Here is a 20233-nt window from a genome sequence, read left to right as displayed (position 1 = left end):
GGAGATCACAAATTTATGTTTCCTTGGTAACTTATCGGCCGTTTACCATTTAAAAAAAGGTACGTGACGCGAACAAGCTAATCGAACAAGATTAGTTTCAGGCATGAAGTTTGCCCGCTTCCATTTTTCAAATATATACTTAAAGGTTTGTTAGCTGTTTTTAAAATTTGCCAATAAATTTTCAAACATACCCTCAACGAGCTCATGTTCCTGAATTTTGTGACTGTAGATCTTAATAGGTGAAGCTCTTCAATGAAAACAGAGTCAAAACTGAATAAAGTCATAAAAGATGTGGTTACCACAACTTGCACCTTACATTGTTCCCTTTAGTAGAATGGTTCAAGCGATGTGATTTTCATGAAGCGTTATCTTTATTTACTCATTGTCTATCAAGACCAAGTAAACGATTCCAATGTCGAGCAGGTCATATAAGCTTCAAGCGACAACATTTGGTGGGCATAAATATTAGAATATAGCTAGCTAATGTGAGCGTTGAAAAGTTCAACACATTACAGATCAAAGATCAATGTAATTTGTACATTGGTAACATATATCTTCACGAACCATTATGCGGCGACTGGCGTTCCTGCAGTCTGAATCAGATACCGATATCACCGTGTTTGCCTAAATAAAATTATAAACGGGAAATCATTCAAACGGGTATGTTCATTGCTAGCGATGACCGTTGGATCAGTTGCCAGTTTAGTCAAGTTCACGACCCTATAAAGTCTGTTACCTATGCGGTCATTCAGCACGTAACGTGCCAAATTCATTTTTCAAATTCAAAGTACAAAAAGCCACGCTCCTCTTAGCACTCGAGGTTCAACTGTGCTCTTTGAAATCTAAAATCGTTGACTCGGATAGTGTCATTTAGGTTTTAAACAGACTTTACACATGAGCTGTATAGAATCATATTTAGAAGTCGGAAAATTCCAGTGGTTTACGACCATGAGTTTTACATACAGGCGACAAAAACAGTCTGCCATATAAGCCTCATGCAAGTTCTACTACTAAAAACACTGTGAACGGTTAATTTAAAAAATTCGAAGAACCAAATTTTCAACTCGGCAATAAGTCTCATGAAAGATGCTCTGTGAAGAAAGAGTTAGGAGCTGCGGTCGAAGTCCATCCATCTCAAAATCCATATCGCTCCTAGTAATAACGGTGAGAAACGTGGACCAAAAACTGTCGCATAATTTAACTGAGTATCAAAAACGGAGACGTAGGGACGTCTACACTTTTCTGCTGTCTCGTTTAAAAAGTGACCTATTCTTGCACCGAATTTTAACTTGTGATGAAAAGTTGCATCTTTTATGATAATCAAAGGCGGTCACATCCGTGGTTGGATACAACTAAACCAGCGGAACATCAATTTTAAGTAAATGCACAAGTGCAAAAGGTTATAATGTGTATTTCACGGCCTCGTGCAGGTGTTATCGATTGCAGCTTCATGATTCCTGGTTCACTGATTATGACAAAAACGCACTATTAAAGACTGGAAAACAAGGTGAACCAAGCTCTGCATTAACCAGCCAAGATTAGTGAACACTTAGCATCACTTATGCCGACAAAGATGAACTAGTTTCTGTCATGCATTATCCTCGTCAGAGGTTGCTATTACAGATCATCATTCTCTTTCATATTTTTCGCAACTTCTCATAGGAACATGGTTTATAAATATTATGTAGAAATTGAGACTTCATAGACGTTCGCACTACAAGATCAGGATAAATAAAATACCGTCAAAATAATACAAGATCTCAGATAATAATACTACTTGCGTTAACTGAAAATAGAAGAACGAGACACGTGTAAAAGATTTGAAAAACAATGTTCGTCACGTTACGTTTCATACTGAACGACCTCGTGCAATATGTGCATATATGATGAATTTCCATTTGGTGATTAAATCTCGTTAAGGGAAGTAAGACATCGAAGCCTTAATCTAAGCCTGAATACACCACACAAAGATCTAACTTAACCTTATTCAATAAATGGCTTGTTTGTATTCACACGCACCTTGGCCGTGTGTTATCACTATGCGTGACTACGCGGTAAAAATTCCATGTCGACTGCGAACGACTCTGAACTGTATCTCCGATACAACTTTTGCGCGATGATTCCCAGCACATACTCTCGAAGCGTTTCTTCCTAACGGGTCGTTTCCCCAACGGACACTCGGGGTCTTGTCAAGGGGTGCAAGTACAAGTGCTGCTAGGTATTGCTATTTCCGGCTTTCCTGCTATAGGCGCTGTCCGGCGCCAGCTGGCCAACGCCAGCCATTATGTGCCCCGCTTGACAAGTATGGCTGGCGTAGTAGCCAATAACAAACTGAAAATAAACCACTACCATATTGAGCAATATAGCGTTTCCGTATCTCACGGTATTATTAGTTTATTTGCACAGAAAAAAAGAAGACATTTTTCTCGGCCAAAAAAGATAAATTGACCCATGTTTAGCGATCTCTTGACTCTTGTTCAGCGAAGATAGCTAAATGAAACGTACAGATTACAGCTTTTGTTCGATATAGCCTATTTTAGTGTGAGTCTCTATACCACAGAGCCGCCCGGCAAATTACTCCGTTCTAAAAATGAAACAAATTTTCCGCATGCTTAGAAAAAATTATACCCGGACGCATGAAAATCATAGCGGAATGAACTATTGGCTTTATCCGATCATATAGAAGAAAAAATACTTTTAGTGATACTTTAGACAATACAAAGAATTTCTTGTTTCATTTGATTCAGTGCAAAATTGAAAAGTCAATCTAAAGTTGAACATAATTTCCAAAATCGTGGTAAATAACTTGTCCTAATGTTTGCTTTTTGTTTAATTACACTCATCGGGTGTGGAATATGTCCGCTAAACAGATGCACGAAAGCCTATCTATTAACTTACTATAAAAGAAGTAAACACTAGCAAGTGGGATCTGAATGAGATTTACACCTCTTATTTGTGTTTATTTTTAGCTTGGTGTGAGCAAACGTCTGTTTGACCTACGCTTACTTTGAAGCAGACTAACATGTATTAGAGAAACTTTAAACATTCTTACTAATGAATCCTCGGGGCTATTGAAAAGTGATTACTTATTGTTGTAACTTGCGTGCAACCCCAATAGGTAAAAACAAGTGAAAATGAGAAGGGGTGTGGAAGTAAATAGCTAACACATTTTTTTGAAACCGAAAGGAAAAACTTTACACATAGCTTTGCCGTTTGTAATCGTCGATTTTCTTAAAATATAATTCATAAATGATCGTTTATCTGCTCGTATTCTACATTCTCGGTGCATCGTGGCTCGATTAGGTGTGACAGCTTATATTCACTTTTGAGAAAATTATATTTGAATATTGAGCCATGTGTTTGGCGGGGTCACTTGTTGTTTCAAAACGCCCGCGTTTAGCGCATTTTCGACGATCGCAGCGCTTTTTGGTTCACTATACAATTCGCACAAGATATAATATATATAGATGTTGGTTTGTAATGCGATGCAATTCAAGTTAAACACCGTCATATTCATACAGCCACTGTGCACTGTAGTGTGCTAATGGTGCTTTTGTCGTTTCGGTCGATAGATAGCAGCCATTAAGTTTTTTAAGTGGTCCCTACAAACATACTTGCCACATGAGAACTGTTTGCTAAAACGAGAATGAAGTATGTTACATCTGTGACAAATTAAGTTTAAGTGAATTGATGACAATTACTGATTTGAAATCGCCGCGTGCGGTTTTGTTTTTGTTAATACTTATACACCACGTTCTGTTTTACTCGATTCATCAAAAACGTCATTCATAAATGTAAATATACATTACGACGTGTGTACACAAGACAATTTTTGCGCTGGTTCGATTAAAGTTCAATAATATTAGCTTTTACTAGAATAGACGTTATCATTATCTATTTTGTTAGGGTATTACTAGCATAAATGTCAAACGATTTCGTGTCAAACCAAATAATTGATTCAATGAATATGTCCTAGCTGTGTTTGAGCGACTTGGTTAAAGTGTGTGCCGTGTTGGTTGTTGTACATTGAATCACGTCACGTGCTGTGAGTTACTAATACGCTATTCTTAATTTAATGATTAGACCCCAATTTAAATTTCTTACAGGAAGGATTTCATGTCGTGCAGGCTAAATACTGTTAGCTATTCGATTCTGAATGAATAATCAGCCAGGAAAAAACTGAATTACTGTAAATGCTTAATTGTTTTGTCGACTAATAATCATTATTGCTCAGAGTTACCAGACTGTGTTTATTTTTTCTTGATTTTAGGTCAAAAGTAATATCACCAGCATGGAAACATATAATCGAGGAGAAATCGTTGATGTAGATGTTGGACTGCCTTTTCCGGTAGACTTGGTCGATAAAAATGTCCCGCAACTCAACGTATGTAATTATATATCTGTAGCTATGCTAGACCTCAATGGGATTTAGACGTATAATGCAATCAGTGAAAGACTTACACATTTGACTTGTTAAATAATCGCCGTTGTCTGTTCGGTTCACAACTTCTAAATTGTGTTTAAATTTTTAAATCAGAGTTTGGTATGTCTCAGTGTCAATTACTGCTCGATAGAAGTATTGGTAGTTAAGATGGAGCAAATTCCGAACCAGAACTCATAACCTTTTCAATAGAAATCAGGGTAAGATGAAATTATTAGTCGGTGTTATCGATACAGCCACTACCGAAACCCAATCGAAATCGCTTTGCCTAACTCGAATCATGATCTTGAGTTAGGCTGCTGCTAATATCAAATAAGTGCCTCCCACCACGAAACGAAAAGTGTCCATGCCAGGCTCAAGTGCCCCCCGATTTGGCCCGTGCTAACCAACTTTCTCATATCCTGTGAACTTACTCGAATTCTACAGGTGCAAGCTGGATCAAAGATCCGTAACTTATTGAACTTCGCTCTACCGACTATAAAGGTATGCGTAGCAAATTTATAAATATTTTATAAAATTATATATTTTAATAAATATATATTGTTAGTTGGCTGAAAAATACTGCCAAATGCTAAGCGACACGGTTTGGAAATCTTTTATTGTGAAAAGTTATGAAAGTTGTGAAAATGTATTCAAATAAAGATCGCTGTGTGGTTGGTATATGCGCTTGAACAAGACATTATTATTATTAAACAAGTCATTATTATTACGAAATCGATGTTTAGGTAATTTACTCTAATTTCGTTTATATTTGCTCCGAATTTTGAGGACAACTAGGCACATCTGCATGACAATAAATTTTGGAAATTTGTTTGACTTTCAACAGAATGAATCCCAACTTATTATAGTTGGAAGTGGACTTGCCATCTCAAAAGTGATAACCGTAGCAGAGATGCTGAAACGTAAAGAACGTGGACTGGATCAATGGAACAAGATTGGCTATAAGAAGTACGTAAACAAAATTGTTATAAGAATGCAAATTTGTGACTAAGTGTATGAATTTAGAGCGAAAATGCTTGAGATATAGTCAAATATTCCTGGCAATATAAGAACGAAAACGTGATCCTTGAACGGAAGGATATTTTTGCAAAAACTGTTGTACTGTATCCAACTGAGTCATGAATATTTCATGCGCGAAAATCTTCAGTGTCTTACTTATTTGAGTTAACTTTTCACCGCTACCGAAAAATATATCTTACAGTTAGCAGAAACAGGTAATATGACATTCCCACTATTACTGTAATTTCGGTAGTCGCTTGGTGTGAGAATGTTTTACCACGCGATAGAATTCTTTATCCAATGTAAAAATATCCCAAAATAATTAAATATTGAGTTGTAGAGAAGTAAGTGTCGCATTAAACTTGATAGGTAGCGGTGTTTAGTAGGCTAGTGACAAAAATATCGGGTGCTTTTTCTCTGTTTTGCTAGAATTCTGGAATATTGGGAACCTCAGGAGGAGGGAATGTTTCGACTTCAAGTGACACGTGAGATCCCTGTGATGCACATACTGCTAAGCAAAACGCCCCTTGACCCCACCTTGTCCGGAGTCCAGAAGGTAGAGGTGAAGGGCGTCAAATATCAAAAACAGCAAAGAAACCGAAGATCAAAGCAGGGAAAAGCAAGAAAAATGGAGGAAAAAACTTGGTAAGATCCATTGTTGGCTATTATGTGGATCAATTACTACAAAAAATCAATTACATACTCTGCATGAAAACGATTATACAAAATTGTATAGATAATTTTATCAAATAAGTGCAATGATGTGCGCAGAGTTATTAGTAAATCTTCAAGATAGTAAAATAAAATTATCTCACAGGCATGGAGCTTCTGATACCGCTGCGCGAAATGAACGGTCTGAAGGAAGTCAATGCAGAACGGACCTAAACGCGTGCGTTCAAGGAGAAGAAATTGGACCAAACGAGGTGCAAAACGCTGAACCGAAATCAACATACATCGCAGAGTGAATTCGCCGGAACATTTCGTATCTAAAACCCGTCTCCAAAAGCAGAATCGAAATCGCGCTACTGCTAATCGATATTGCTCAAGCAATACGGAAGCTACGAAGGGTAGTTCAAAAAATAGGGTGAAACCGCTTGAAAATGGATAATAATACGAAAAGGGAGCAGAAGCGACCCTAGATAGATAGCCTGGACACTCAATGGAAATGGGTATCATAGAGTTACTCTGGGTCACAGAGTTGTTTTTCTTCAGATGTGTATAGATCATGTTGTGCGGTGAAACATACCTGCATAAAATTCTGCGTTTGTAAAAAAAACGATTATTTATATCTCAGCATATCTGTTCACTCGTGTATTTCCAGATAGTGGTTAGTGCGCGCACTTTAAGAAGGAGCCTTCGTAGTGTCTATTACTCTATAAAATCTATATTTCAAGCCTATGTTTTATATATATATATATTTTTTATTTTTAGTTTAAAAGCTTGACTTCCATGACGTTGAACATCAACCGCACCAAATATCTACCATTCTCGTGATCAAAGGTTCTAGTTTAGGAATCAATTTATATATATATATATACAACGGAGAGCAGATATGTATATCAGCGTATACTTACGGGTGATAGCGTCGTTTATAATTCTCGTAAATAAAATCTGCTTTTCTCGAATGGAGCCCATTTGCCAGATCTTGAAACAACTCACTAGAATTTCTCCCTAAGCTGTAAAATGTTTTCTAATAATAAATAACCGAACTAAATTACAAGCAAATGTTATATATGTAAATATATGAACATTTATATTTTCGCATAACGTTAGTTTTGATAAAATTAAGAACAACTCTTGTGTATACACATGCAATTTCCATGAAAATGTATTATTATTACAATATTATATCTAGGTGAAGGTACGCCTTATATTTGTTAATTATTAACTGTTCCGTTCAGCCAATGCTAATACTGTGGTACTGTAGCCAAGATCCCAGTATTGTTCGACGTTATGTTTTTTGAACAATTCCCGTGCTTGAACTTCTGTTTGCAGCGATTTCACCTAGAAATACGTGAACAACGAATATTAATAAGATTCTCCACTTATATCTATTCGAATAAATTAAGTCAGACGGCCACGTAAACTTCGCCTTACGCCAATTTTTTGTCGTTTATTAGTTTAACTAGCCTGATTCGTTGTAAATTATACATTAACTACACGTCAAAACTTATCTATTATAGGTTATTTTCTATTATATACCCATCCATTCTAGTATGAATGGATTCGTATTGCATTTATCCAGACGTAAACTGTAGTACAATTGCAAATGTATACCTTTATAGTTCTCCGGTTGCCATTCGTTTAAAATTCTGCTGCACCAATTCCCTTTTCCCACTGCAGCTATCCCATTAGAGTAGATCCAGTTTCCTGATTTAATCAATCTATTAGCAACATTCATCCCCTTGGACCACTCTGTTTCACGTACCCCATTCTTCTATTGTTTTAGGTGTCCTGCTGCTACACTCTGATATTTCAGCCTATTTTAATAATTTAACTTTCCTATTATATTTAATAATAAAATATAATTTAAATTATATTTATAATTTAAATATAAGTATCCGTGCTGTTAAAGAAAACAACTCATGAGTCATATGTCCCAAACATTTCGACGATAGTAAAAATGTAACACATCACATATTACCTCAAACCTTATGTTGTACCTCGTTTGAAAGTTTGAGATAACTTAGTACTTTAGTTAGTAACGACAAACTTGCTTAAATTAACAAAACGCCCAGTGAGAAAAAATGCCTCGGAAAAAGGGTTTATTTAATCACCTTCACCATAAATGCCGTTTTTTCCAGGACAAAATTCTATCGATCTATAAAAAATCTGATCCCAGTCCGACTACTCTACGAGTTCATTTCAGTTAGGTAAATAAATTGACTTAAAAACAAGGTGTGTAATGCAAAAACAGGAACGAGCAGTGAAATAGGCATTTAGTAGTATACGAGACGAGCCTGCAAGCTTCGCTGCGCGCCTATTTTTTCGTGAAATCATATAATTAGATCTTTTGACACTTGATAAATCTAGCTTCAATTATTCAATTCTAGGTTTATCTCGCTTATTATATATTGGCTTTTTGTACGCTTTTATAGTATGATTACGGGGCTTCTTTAACGCTGGCTGATTGACTCCGTTTCCGGGACGCACGTGAATAAAGTCGGTTGCCGACCGACCTTCGAGGGAGATACACAAATCTTTAAGTGGCTTTCAACCATTTTTGAATAAACATTGCAATTGGTAGAGTTAGCTATTAGTACTGTACTCAGAACGTCAGCAAAGCTTTTTATCTTTTCTTCCTTTCAATGGGTAGTCGTACACAATAATGAAAATCTGCTTTAATTTTTTTTGTTAATAAATAGTGGAACATATTCAGCCAACCAAGATATATACTTATCTTGGTTGGCATAGCAATTATGTTTCTGAAACATCATTTAAACTTTTCTAATTTTTTTATATTTTTCTATAATGTATATTTTGTATTTTTGCATATTGCTCTAAAATTTTTTTAGTAATTTTTCTAACAAAAATAAATTTTACAATAACCGCTTCAACCTTTCATATTGCATACCATACGATATATATCAGGGATTCCCTCTAAAACAGCTCAAAACACATTTAAACCCAAGTGTGGCATAGGTGAAGTGATACAACATAAGATTTACGGTAATGCCCGTACGATTACAATATAGGGGGGGGCTAGGGCACCCATCGGGGCTTTAGCTCTTGCCCGTTTTGCTATATCTATATAAATGTGAAATTATAGTTGTAACAGAAGTAACATAGAGTAGGCTAGCTATTCCCTAAAAGCTATAGTCCAATAGTGTATTCCACAAGACTGCTTAAATACATTTTTCATGCAGTATAAAAAACCACACTTATTTGCGCAACCGAATTTTCACAGAAATATACATCCGTATATTTGGTAGTATCAACGCAAACGATGCTGGCGGCTGTTATGGTATTTTTAAACGGTGCTAAGGCGTTGTTTTCAAACATAAAAAACAAAAGAAAAGTTGCTAGTCTTTGTTTACTACTTAACTTTACGCTCAGCGAAGAAAAACACACTTTGTCTTTTAGGAACAAATGTACTCAGCCCATATTTCACACAGACTTTTTTAAAAAGGAATTCTACCTACCTACAATAAACCTGTTCAATATGTGCCCCCTAAGGAGTCAATTTGGGTTGAACGAATTTGCAGATCTAAGCCTTTAGTAATAGAGATAGACAGATGATAAATAAATGTGATCCGCCTTATTAAAACAAGCATAAGGTAGGCACTGCTAACGGTTCTTTGTTTCACCATATTATAGCAAATATACCGCGTTTGCTTACCTTAACTTCTCCGAAGCTCCGCATCTTTACTTGGCCTTCCCATACAAGTACGCACTCGTTATTCACTTTTTCACCTTGGTCCGTCCCGTCTCTAGATACCTGTTATGAAAAAAAAAAGTAAACAAGTATTATATACGCACATGTATCGCGTTAACATAAAAGAATAGCTTGAGCAGAGACCTTACTATTATTATTATATATGCAGATAAAAAAAAATCTATACAGTCTCTAGAAAGTACATATATAGTTGCGCCGACTAAATTGGAACTGTTTTTGACTTGTGCCTTGCGGTTTCATGAATGCATTTAATGAAAACCCGTACTCCAAGGAATGTTCACTGAAATAATAAGCCTTTTTGTTTACCCTCAACTGGCACTGTATGACATGGCAAATCAATTTGTGGCTGTAAAAATTCTTTGCTCCAATAGAGCTTAACCTATATACAAGAAACAATGCGGACTCCAGAATCAAAAGAAGCCACCTAACGTCCATATTTGATGATCTTTCTGCTTCAAATAGGTCAATAGCGAGACAACCATGTGGATACGACTGCTATGTCTGCGTTTCAAGTTTTACGTCAGCTATCGCCGTTTGGTATTCCATCATGCGGCTAAGCGTGTCTATGTCTGGGTCCGAACCTAGACCACATTGTGTTCCAAAGATTAGTAAGCAAATACGTTACCCACTAAGCTATTACGGGGAGTATGGCTATCGTGTTCATCATTCTCTTTCTGGTATAGTCATACGACAAATTCTAGAAAATGCCATCTAAAATAATAGATCCGGGAGATTTGATCGTCCTCACTTACGCCCCAGTTACGTCCACAGTAAAGTGCCTGATCGTTTTCGATCTTTCTCTAACGAAAAGGTTGTTCTAACCGATTCAAAAATCACCCGCAGGGACCATTGTTGATCTGTTTATAATCTCAAGGTGGTATGTACTGCGGCGAAAAGCAGATTTTCGGGCAATGTTAGTGTTCTGGGAGCGGATACCTATTGAAAAAGACGTTCGGTAACCGTGCCTCCTCCAGAAAAATGGACACATTATTAGAGAAGTTAATTGTCCTACAAATTTTTGTGTGACTGCCCAAATTAGTCAAAAAAAGGCCACAAAATACGTTTTTTTACCAAAACGATAAATCGATTCATATTAACCGTTTAGTATAGTACTTCGTCTAAAGCAGTACTTAACGGCAGTAAACCGCAAAGCTCTAAACAGTTCTTATGCAAGACTGTTTTTTGCGGATATGACTACATTCCTGACTGAATACGTACAGCTGCCATGCAGCTCAGATTTGACCCCGTTGGATTACTAAGTATAAAGCGCGACTGAACGCAAGTCCAACGAGTCTCTGTGATACATGCCATGGTATCATAAAAAGGACGTTTTCGAAATCACTTTCTGAAATGAGCTTGTGATTGGTTTTAGCCTCGAACCAATTGTGTAGTTGAACTAAGCGTAGACTACATGAAATAACACATGAATCCCACAATAAAACATTTCGTATATTCAAAAAAATCGCTTAAAGACTCGAAAGTTCAGATGCGGTCTTAGAGGCAACGTTTAAGAATACGCTTTAATTTAGACGCTATACCATCTATGTATAGAAGGTTGGATATCTAAACTAAGAATTTTTCATATTCTTTAATCTATATCAATAAAAACAGATGTCTTAACGAAATCGTTGACATGCGCTGGAAGTGTCATTTTTGGTGGTCGTATTTACTTGATGTAAACATTTTCAATTCGAAACCTAAATCGCTCACAAGCTCGTTTAAAATTTTTACTTTGCAATTTTTGCAATAATTAAAATTTACCGGATCTGCTTTCAAGCACGCTCCACGCATGAAAATCCCATGGGTCAAACCTGAGTTGCACGGTGGCCATATGTCCCCATTATAGAAATTTCCAGTCTCAAACAGCCAGAAAAGTCTCAAATAGTCAGTTCTGTACAAACTGGCCAGTGTGATTTGGCATACCACCTTTCTAGAAGGTGTTTTTTTAGACTGTCTACGGTTGCACAACAGTTTACAGAGCATCTGCAGAAACAAATAATGCGTTAACTTTTTTGGAAGAAGTATCACAGTGTAACGTCGCACACAGGATACGGATCGTGAGCAATCCTAGGAACCGTTTCTGCGGTTGATTTTTGAATCGATAATGAATACTTTCTCATCAGGAAAAAATCGAACACTACTTGGCGCTTCATTTTTGAATTCTTGAAAAAAAAATTGCGATGTGGATTACATGACAATAGGTTTGGAAAACAATGCTTTTCGACAGTATATAATACTTAGCCATCGCAAAATAAAAAAAAAATTGCAAATAGCAAACGAGAAACAAACTAACGTTAAAAAACTAATGTTATTTTCTCGTCAACCTAATAAAATATGCTAAATGACACATTACCGGTGCCTGGATCGTGAACCTGTCAGTTATCATTGCAAAAATAGAGTAATAATGAAATGATTACTGAAAAGAAGTACGGATGCATCTACTAAGAAGAAGGAGCTGTCAGAAAGCGAAGCAAAGCAATAAGAATAAAGAATGTTATATGTAACCCTTTTTTTCAACGCTTTCGGCTGTTCCTATTGCATAGGCAGCTCTTTCATATAGAACGAAGTATTTGTCGCCACTAGGCCGCCTAGCTGGAGTAGGTATTTATGGACTTATCTAAAGTTTCTTCAATATCTACAAAATACCATAATGATGGTTTGTCAATGCTGAAATTTGAACCAGCATGTTTATATTTAAAATGACAACGCACCCGAAGGTATGCGTGTTAGCAGATCGTCCAATATATTGCCCTTTGACAAGTATATAGCTGTAATTATTTTCTTACCTGGTCCTCTGCCCATTTGATCCGGTTCAGCATTAATTTTTTGAATTTTGCTTGTTGTTTTGGGCCACCTTCAACGACTACGAGATTCACGTTGCGAAATAACAAGACACAGCCTGTCATCTGTAACTGCTTGGCATTGGTCTCCACCTTAAATCGTTTCGATTGCGACGTCAGGCTCAGGATCCTAGAATGACACAACGCAGCATTGATGAAATTTTACTAATCGCAAGAGCACTAGCTGTTACCATGTCTAGCATTCGTATGTGAAACTGAAATCTTTAAATTGCGTTAAAACATCTGAACCATGGATATAGATCTTGACTTTGACCGAATTCTGACGGGAAATTATTTATAATTAGTGAAGACTATTTTTAATTCAATACGAAATAATGGGGAGAGATAATGCAAAAGACCAGGAAACGTATATGTAAACGTGCAAGTAACATGAGAAGCAGCATTTAGCTGCTTAGGTCGTCCAAAACAGTTGCTGCGGGCCAAAATACTGCAAAACTGCAAATTTCTATGGTAGTATATCTTAATCTAAAAGTGTCCGTCTCTTCTTTTAGTTCTTATGTGAAACGCGCACCTGTAAAGCGAGACATGAACACCAAGCGAAGTGTCTTCCTGTATCTTTCTTGTCTTCTTTTCACGTCGTTGTTCATCAGTGAGTTTCCGCGCTGCATTGGCCTGTTCATGCTCTCGTTGCCTCTTTGCCATTTGTTCACGGACGTGTGCTTCTACTTTAGTCGGGTCAGCCACTTGCTGCTGTCCCAGCACTCGCATCATATTTGACATTTTTACCTTAGGTTCTGGCGGTGGCTCAAGGCCAAGACGAATGCGTTCCATTTTTTCTTTTTGGACCTATTGAGGGTAAGTGACGTGCAAGTAAAATAATGGTTCGTATCAATTCAAAAACCCAACTGCTTCACTCAATTTATCCTAATCCTTTCGGCTTATCGTCCTCATCAATTCGGCACAACAGAACGTTTTTATAGATATATTTATTATATTATTTATATATATATATATATATATATTATAGATAAATTTATTGCTTATAGTGACAAAGACTATCCTAAAGATACCACATACATCCTTATAAGCGTCATTTAAATTTTTGCTAAACCAAAAATTAATAACTTAAAGTATGAAATTTGACAAAACATGAAGTTTGTTCGATTTGCAGGTAAGTTGTGCATATAATACGTCTTCGCGTAAAAATATTCACGCGAATTCAATATTCATAAACGAGGATATAAAAGGAGCAATATTGGGAATTAAAAATTGATTAACACTGATTTAGTCATTTAACAATATGCAGCTTTTATGTTGCAGAATACTGAACCGGCAAGGAGAGACATGAGGTTAAAGCCGCAAAATTTTATTCGTGCCTACAACCACCGATTATCCAGTCAACAAAGCTACGTACCTCTCGGCGGTTTTGTCGCCGTAACTTTTTCCTTTCCTTCTTCGTAAGGAATACGGGCAGAACAGGTGGCTTTCCTGTATCCGTTGGCGCTTTCATCTGTATCGGATGTTCTACAAGATTCGTCACTCCCACTATGCTTTTCTGATTGCTACTACTGCAAGGGGTGTTTTCATCACATAACACTTCATCGTATGACTCCACGATCAGATTATCCCACCACTCAATTTCTGGCGTTTCACCTGTAACAACCAGCAAATAAACGAAATTTTATGTACAGCGTTTTTTAAACCATACTTTACGAATCAAAAGGCCATTTAACACTCATATGGGTCTAACGTACTTTATCGCTTCCCCAAGGGAATACCGCAAGCCTTTCAAGCAAGAAAAATTAATACTTTCTTTAAAACTATGAGGAGGAAGACGATCGCAAGAATGACTACCGTAAACAGTAAGTTCAAAACTGCACAGAAGTGTTGTCGTAACACAACCGCTGATTAAAGCGCATTATATAGGAAGGGGGCTAAACGTTCAAGATCGATTTTGCCCTCCTTCCCTGAATTTGTAAACCAGCAGCAGCACCTAAACGCACAGCTGCATATGAGATTTGCGGTAAACCTACAGTTTGAAGCAAAGTTTATTATTAAGTTGAAGCAAAAAAATTGTTATCAAACTGGGAAAATCATAATGGTGACGTTTCACAGATATCGCATAGAATATGGACGGAATATATATTCTTAACCAGAGTAACACTAAGGCGATCGAGTTCAGGAAGATTATGAACTTAACGAACAAGTCGCAACCTTGCTGCAGCACGGAGCAATGTGAATGCCAGCCTAATGACCTCAACACAACGCTCTGCTCAAGAACTTGTCCTATCATCAAGGGACGTTCTACTATTCATTTTTAAGAAGGAGTTGTATTTTCGTCCTTGCAGGGCATAGTTGATTCAAAAGTTAAAAATCTAAGACTATTACAAAAGTCGTTTATTCGCTGACTACATGTTGGAGCACATTGCATGTCAAAACCATTTCTTTAATCTAGCAATATTGATTAAGCCCATTTTTTTGGCTGAGTGGCTACGTGGATAAACACAATTGACTTTACCTACAAAAAGTCACTGTGTGGCTTGTAGATTGATGCTCTCATTAAGTTCTTCTTGGAGACAAACTGTTTTCCATTGCCTTTACGTCGGACGAACCTCCATCGAACTTATAAATGTTTATGTCTGACCAAAATTGACAACTGGAATTGTTGCCGGTCTCTATACAGCTTCCGAACAGTATGAGAAAAATTTTAATGGACCGAAGGAGAATATACGCTATTGAATAAATTGAGAGGTTTCGAAAATTCATTCGAAAAAATATCATATTGATTTCAGACTTCTGAAGTAAAAATTATAGATTTTTTTTTTGAATCGCGAGTACCCATTTAGAATTGAGCCACCCACATATGTCGCAAAGTTTAATTTTTTCACACATTTTGCGCTTTGCTTTTTTTTTGCTTTAATTTCTGCCTATTTTAGACATCTGGATTTTTGCGGCTTTGGCCTTTCAGCCAAGGATTGCAAAACCGCTAGATTTTTGTGCGTGGCGTGCCAGAGCGATACTTCGGTAAGCGTAAGCGCCTTCACTCACGCTTACAACTAGAAAGTTAGTGGTAAATTCAGAGAAGGAATTTATAAAAATTATTGTCACTGATTTACACCCAGAGTTGAAGTTGTACTTGAAGTAAAAGGCATATATGTTGAATAAAAATGTCCACCAGAAATGTCATTGTCTACACATGCAAATAATGCATTATAATATTTGTTTCAATTTAGAATTTGTTTACATTTAAATGCATCTGATGAAATAATCAACGTCGCGTTCGCTTCTACCTATCGTAAATATTGTGCAAGTACTTATGTTGGCGTTGCGTAAAATTTTACCTTTGATTATTGTTTCCTTCTTTGGAACAATGAGTGCAAGTGTGGTGGCGCTCTGAATACCAGTCCTTTTAGCTACAGAATGAATTTCATTTTGTAGTTTTTCAAGTTTTGCCTTCGTTCGGAGTTTCTCAGCCAGTTGCTCATACTTGCCCTAAAACAGCACGCATAATATGTGTCATAACATGATCATTATTATCTCCTAACAACTATAGCTTGCACAAATTAAAGTGACCGACTCAAATTCATCTGAGTTGCTGATACAACAGGATGATTTTTCCACAATACCTTCTCCACAAACTTGAACGTTCTTCTTGAGCGGCCGGCTGCTTTAATCTGTACTCGAGCGTCGAAGAATGAGGCGTCTTGTTGCGGTTCTTCTTTAACTGATGAACTGATTTGCTGAAACCTGCAATGTTCTCGACAGTGAAACAGCAAACGAAAATAACGCATGAAGGGCAATTGTCCGCAACCCGGAGTATACTAACTTACATTAAACCTATGTTCAACCAGAAAAAAATATTCTAAACGAAACAAAAAGTTGTCGGGAGGCACATGGTATTTTTACTGAAAATTATGAATTATGAATTCAAACCAAGAGAAACATCTAAAAATCTCACTGGTCTTTAGAAGTACATACTTGTCCTGCTTAATTTTTCTAATATTGGCTAGAGAGGTCGGTTGATATGACGGCAGTTTCACCTCTCGGCCAAGTGCATCGCGGGTGCAGCCATCTGAGTCTAGTACAACTGGCGACGGTCCTACAGGCTGTGGGGGAGCTTGTCCTGGTGGCGGTGGAGCCATTCGAGCTACCATAGCGGGGATCACTTCAGGGAGCACATAAGTATAATATTAGAAAATATCCTGTATTTTTCTCATCAAGTAGACTGTTTAAAACTTTACGTAGTAAATCCATTGGTAAAATTTAACTGATTTAAATTACAAAAGAAACACCGTCCTTTTATTAAAGGAATGGCTAAGGTTATACCTTTAGCGGCTGCACGAGCTTCTATTTGGGCTTTAAGCTGTTCGATTCGAGATAAGGCGCTGTGAGAAGTTTGGGCTGAAGGACTGGGTACGTGAGTTCGGTTATGCGACTCTGCCAGTTGCCGTTTCTTTTCCTGGATCTGACGTTTGGCCTGCTCCATCATGGCTGAAGTATGATAAGGTACGCACCAACACGTTAGTATACGACCCTGCTAAGTTGTTCCCAATAAATCGCTGCGTTAAAATTCTACGCTGAGTTCGTCGCCATGGTTTACGCCAGTTCTGCTACTATGCTTCCTCTACCTATATTTCTATAAAATTTCGACGCTTAACCAGCATCCGCGGTAGACGGTCCAAAAGTAACAGACGCTTGCGAAAAATACAACAGTTATCGAGCAGGCAAAAAACACATGTGTAAATAATAACGTTTATTAACCTTCGTTATATGGAACCTCCGTAACCTGCGTTGCTAACGCGAGGAAAGGCCCCGCCAGACCACGAGATCGCTGATCGTTGGCTTTAACGGTCCCTCCCAGTGGCGTCACAACACGGGCCGTATCACCTCTACTACGGCGGCATATCGAGCTCTGGTGATTTCAGCCCTAGCGAGCAGTAGCCAGTAATCGTTAATGCCATATTATAGAAGCTCTCTGCTCCAATTAATTAAAATAATCATTGAACCATTTCCTATAGCGCAATAGGACAATGTTCCTATAGCGCCTACAAGGCTGCTTTTATGGTGCCTTATTTACAAACGTTGCCGAACTGTGTCGATTAAATTAATAGTTTGTATGCCCACTGTTTGTTGGCGTAAATCATACTTTAAATGCTCACCTTTTATATCTAGTCCATGACCTGCTCCGGCTGAATCCTGTCTCCCCCGCTTTGGGTCCAGACTTTCATCTAACGTTGATGATCTTTTCAGCATTTTGAGAGTGCTTCTTCGCCACGGGCGTAACTACCACCTGCAGACAGTCTTCGTATTTTTACTTTATTGGGACAAATATGGAGCCTGAAAATGAAACAGCGAACGGCATAACGAATGACAAACTCGATTAGTAAACCGGAGCCACTTTTGGCTTTGGTCGCTGTTTGTCTTATGCTGATAAAAATTTAAACATAAGGTAAATAACGACCTTTTCGATATTATGCACTAAGTTGAATAAAGAAACTTTTCTGTTTCGACGCTCGCAAGACTGAATACGAATCAAAAATTTTAATTTTCAGGACGAGGCTTCATTAAATGACATTATTTAAAAAAAAATAGCTATTACTGTTATTCATTACGATAAGAGTTTCTTCTTGATGATATAACTGGTAATGTAACTAACTAGTTATTAAACACCAATATTTTGATCAGTTGACTTGCATTTTGATCTGGCAACTAATACATTTTGAAAAGTCAAGTTTGTTTTTACCTTTGGTACTTGAGCCGTTACACATCACGTCAGACAGCTCTCGCTCAACTTACTTGAGCTACGTAACAATATATAGTATGGCAATTACTTTTCAAGGCCAAAATTTAAACTATAGCCATGGCAGCAGAACAGTTGAGTTTGCCTCGTATTTCATCTCGATAAACACTTCACTTGAAAGAACCTTTATTACAACAGGTATATAGTTATGCCATTGTTTCAACTGTTAGCGGTACCATGGTTGACGACGCGAAGTATCCCAGTGGCATTTTACCTATATGGTACAAGCTCGCTTGCGTAAGCTAGCCACTGTCGTAGAAATTACGGATATTTTTTTAGATGTACTTACTTCCGCTCAGCCGCACAAAGCTTCACTTGCAACTTCAAACTATTCTTTGAGCTTTCTCAAAGGTTATGTGGTTGTTGATATCACTTGATTTCACTGATTCCGTGATACAAAGTTGTGGTTGCACGTATAAAACATCCTCAACGTTACAAAGTTCCACAGTCCGAAAAACGTTTCTGCGAATTCGAACGTCTGAAATTGTTTTGTAACCAGCATCGATACACAAAGACCATATGGGCGTGTCTAGGTTTAACTGGTTATTACATCCGCAAATTAGGCCGAATGTGTCTGCCGATTAACACAATTTTTTAGACAAACCGTTGCATATATAAATATGATCTTTAGATTAGCGTCGTTGAAAAAGACGGCGAGAAAGTCGCTACATTGGTAGTGATGTAAGACGATTAGAAGCTAGCACATGCGTTGATCGTTGATTTGTGCACTTTTGTTGTCTTGGCTTGATGATCCAGGCATTCTGTGCCTCTCAAACTACCTCCGTTTGAACAATTCTTTTTAAATCATATACTGCTCTAATACATACATACGTGCCGCTCTGCTTATGTGTATATTACAATAACTGTATGTATTTACGTGTTATTACAGTAACTAAATTATACATAATGGCACGAAGAAACTATAATTAGAGAGGCACATCTTATGCGCGCCGATATGATTATCGCTATGCGTCCTTAACTTTAATACTAAGCACTCCATCATGCAAATCTGAACGTGGCACTAGTTAAAGACTGACTGCAGTACAGAATGCATGACATAAGAATATTATTATATACAGGTCTTAAATTTATTAAATACAGTATTAAATACAGTTTAATTACTTGAAAAAGCATGCTGATGTAACCATGTCACTATCTAAATTTGTCAGACAATGCTAACGGCCCAAAGTATTTGTAATACATATTATAGGCTGACGGCTTACGGATCAGAGGAGATCACTTGCAGAAATATACTTTTATGTACATAAAATGCAATGAGTTTTCTTTTTTTTTGTTAAAATTAAAATTTGGTAGCGCTGAAGAGTTGCCATTTTGGTTTGCCGTAAGTCTCGCTGAATTTTGCTTTGGCACTAATTAATTACTTATAAATGAGTATATACTAAACATTAACTGTGCTAACAAGGATGCTTCGGGAACACCTGTATCAGATGCTAATATTGAATTAGTATAAGTTACGTGCAGGAACGCCGACCTGATGTTTGCAGCAAAGCTGTATTAGCCTTGTGTGTACCCGTAGATGCGTGCAACGAAATATGGAGATGAACAGCCTTTATTTATGTAGTGCGTACGTTGATGTAAAGTAAAATCATATCACGACCCCAATTGCTTGGCTAAAGTTCTATCTTGACACAGATTGCACAAATTATAGTCGTTGCTGAATCATCCTCAACTCTATTACGGGAGGTTTCTCGCTTTGATATTTATCCATGAGAACGTGCATGCCATAGGGGTTGTCGAATGTACCTGCTAGAAAAACGATTCAGATGTGGTAAGAA

General features: G+C 37.3%; 2 protein-coding genes across 4 annotated transcripts; one reads left to right on the top strand and one right to left on the bottom strand.

Moving 5' to 3' along the window:
* The first annotated feature begins 4276 nt into the window (after positions 1-4276).
* Positions 4277-7542, top strand: Rpp25 (ribonuclease P protein subunit Rpp25). Its single transcript, XM_022788391.2, has 5 exons — positions 4277-4384; positions 4868-4924; positions 5268-5389; positions 5870-6085; positions 6258-7542. Exons 1-5 carry the CDS (start codon positions 4292-4294, stop codon positions 6403-6405), a joined length of 636 nt encoding a protein of 211 aa, XP_022644126.1. The 5' UTR covers positions 4277-4291; the 3' UTR covers positions 6406-7542.
* Prp3 (pre-mRNA processing factor 3) lies at positions 7238-18936 on the bottom strand. Of its 3 annotated transcripts, none has more exons than XM_022788380.2 (11): positions 18727-18936; positions 17797-17974; positions 16964-17128; positions 16616-16802; positions 16264-16384; positions 15979-16129; positions 14052-14290; positions 13209-13483; positions 12623-12806; positions 9780-9878; positions 7238-7444 (listed from the first exon to the last, which is right to left on the bottom strand). In XM_022788380.2, exons 2-11 carry the CDS (start codon positions 17888-17890, stop codon positions 7325-7327), a joined length of 1635 nt encoding a protein of 544 aa, XP_022644115.1. In that variant the 5' UTR covers positions 17891-17974; positions 18727-18936; the 3' UTR covers positions 7238-7324. The 3 variants fall into 3 exon arrangements, with proteins under 3 accessions (XP_022644115.1, XP_022644116.1, XP_022644117.1); XM_022788381.2 differs by lacking the exon at positions 18727-18936 and adding an exon at positions 18381-18674; XM_022788382.2 differs by lacking the exon at positions 18727-18936 and adding an exon at positions 17399-17564 and having other exon boundaries at positions 17797-17946.
* Between the last annotated feature and the right edge of the window lie 1297 nt (positions 18937-20233).

Source organism: Varroa destructor, unplaced genomic scaffold (assembly GCF_002443255.2).
Source record: "Varroa destructor unplaced genomic scaffold, Vdes_3.0 BEIS01000001.1, whole genome shotgun sequence".
In the NCBI taxonomy this organism is placed as follows: Eukaryota; Metazoa; Arthropoda; class Arachnida; order Mesostigmata; family Varroidae; genus Varroa; species Varroa destructor.
This window is presented reverse-complemented; position numbering and strand designations above follow the sequence as displayed.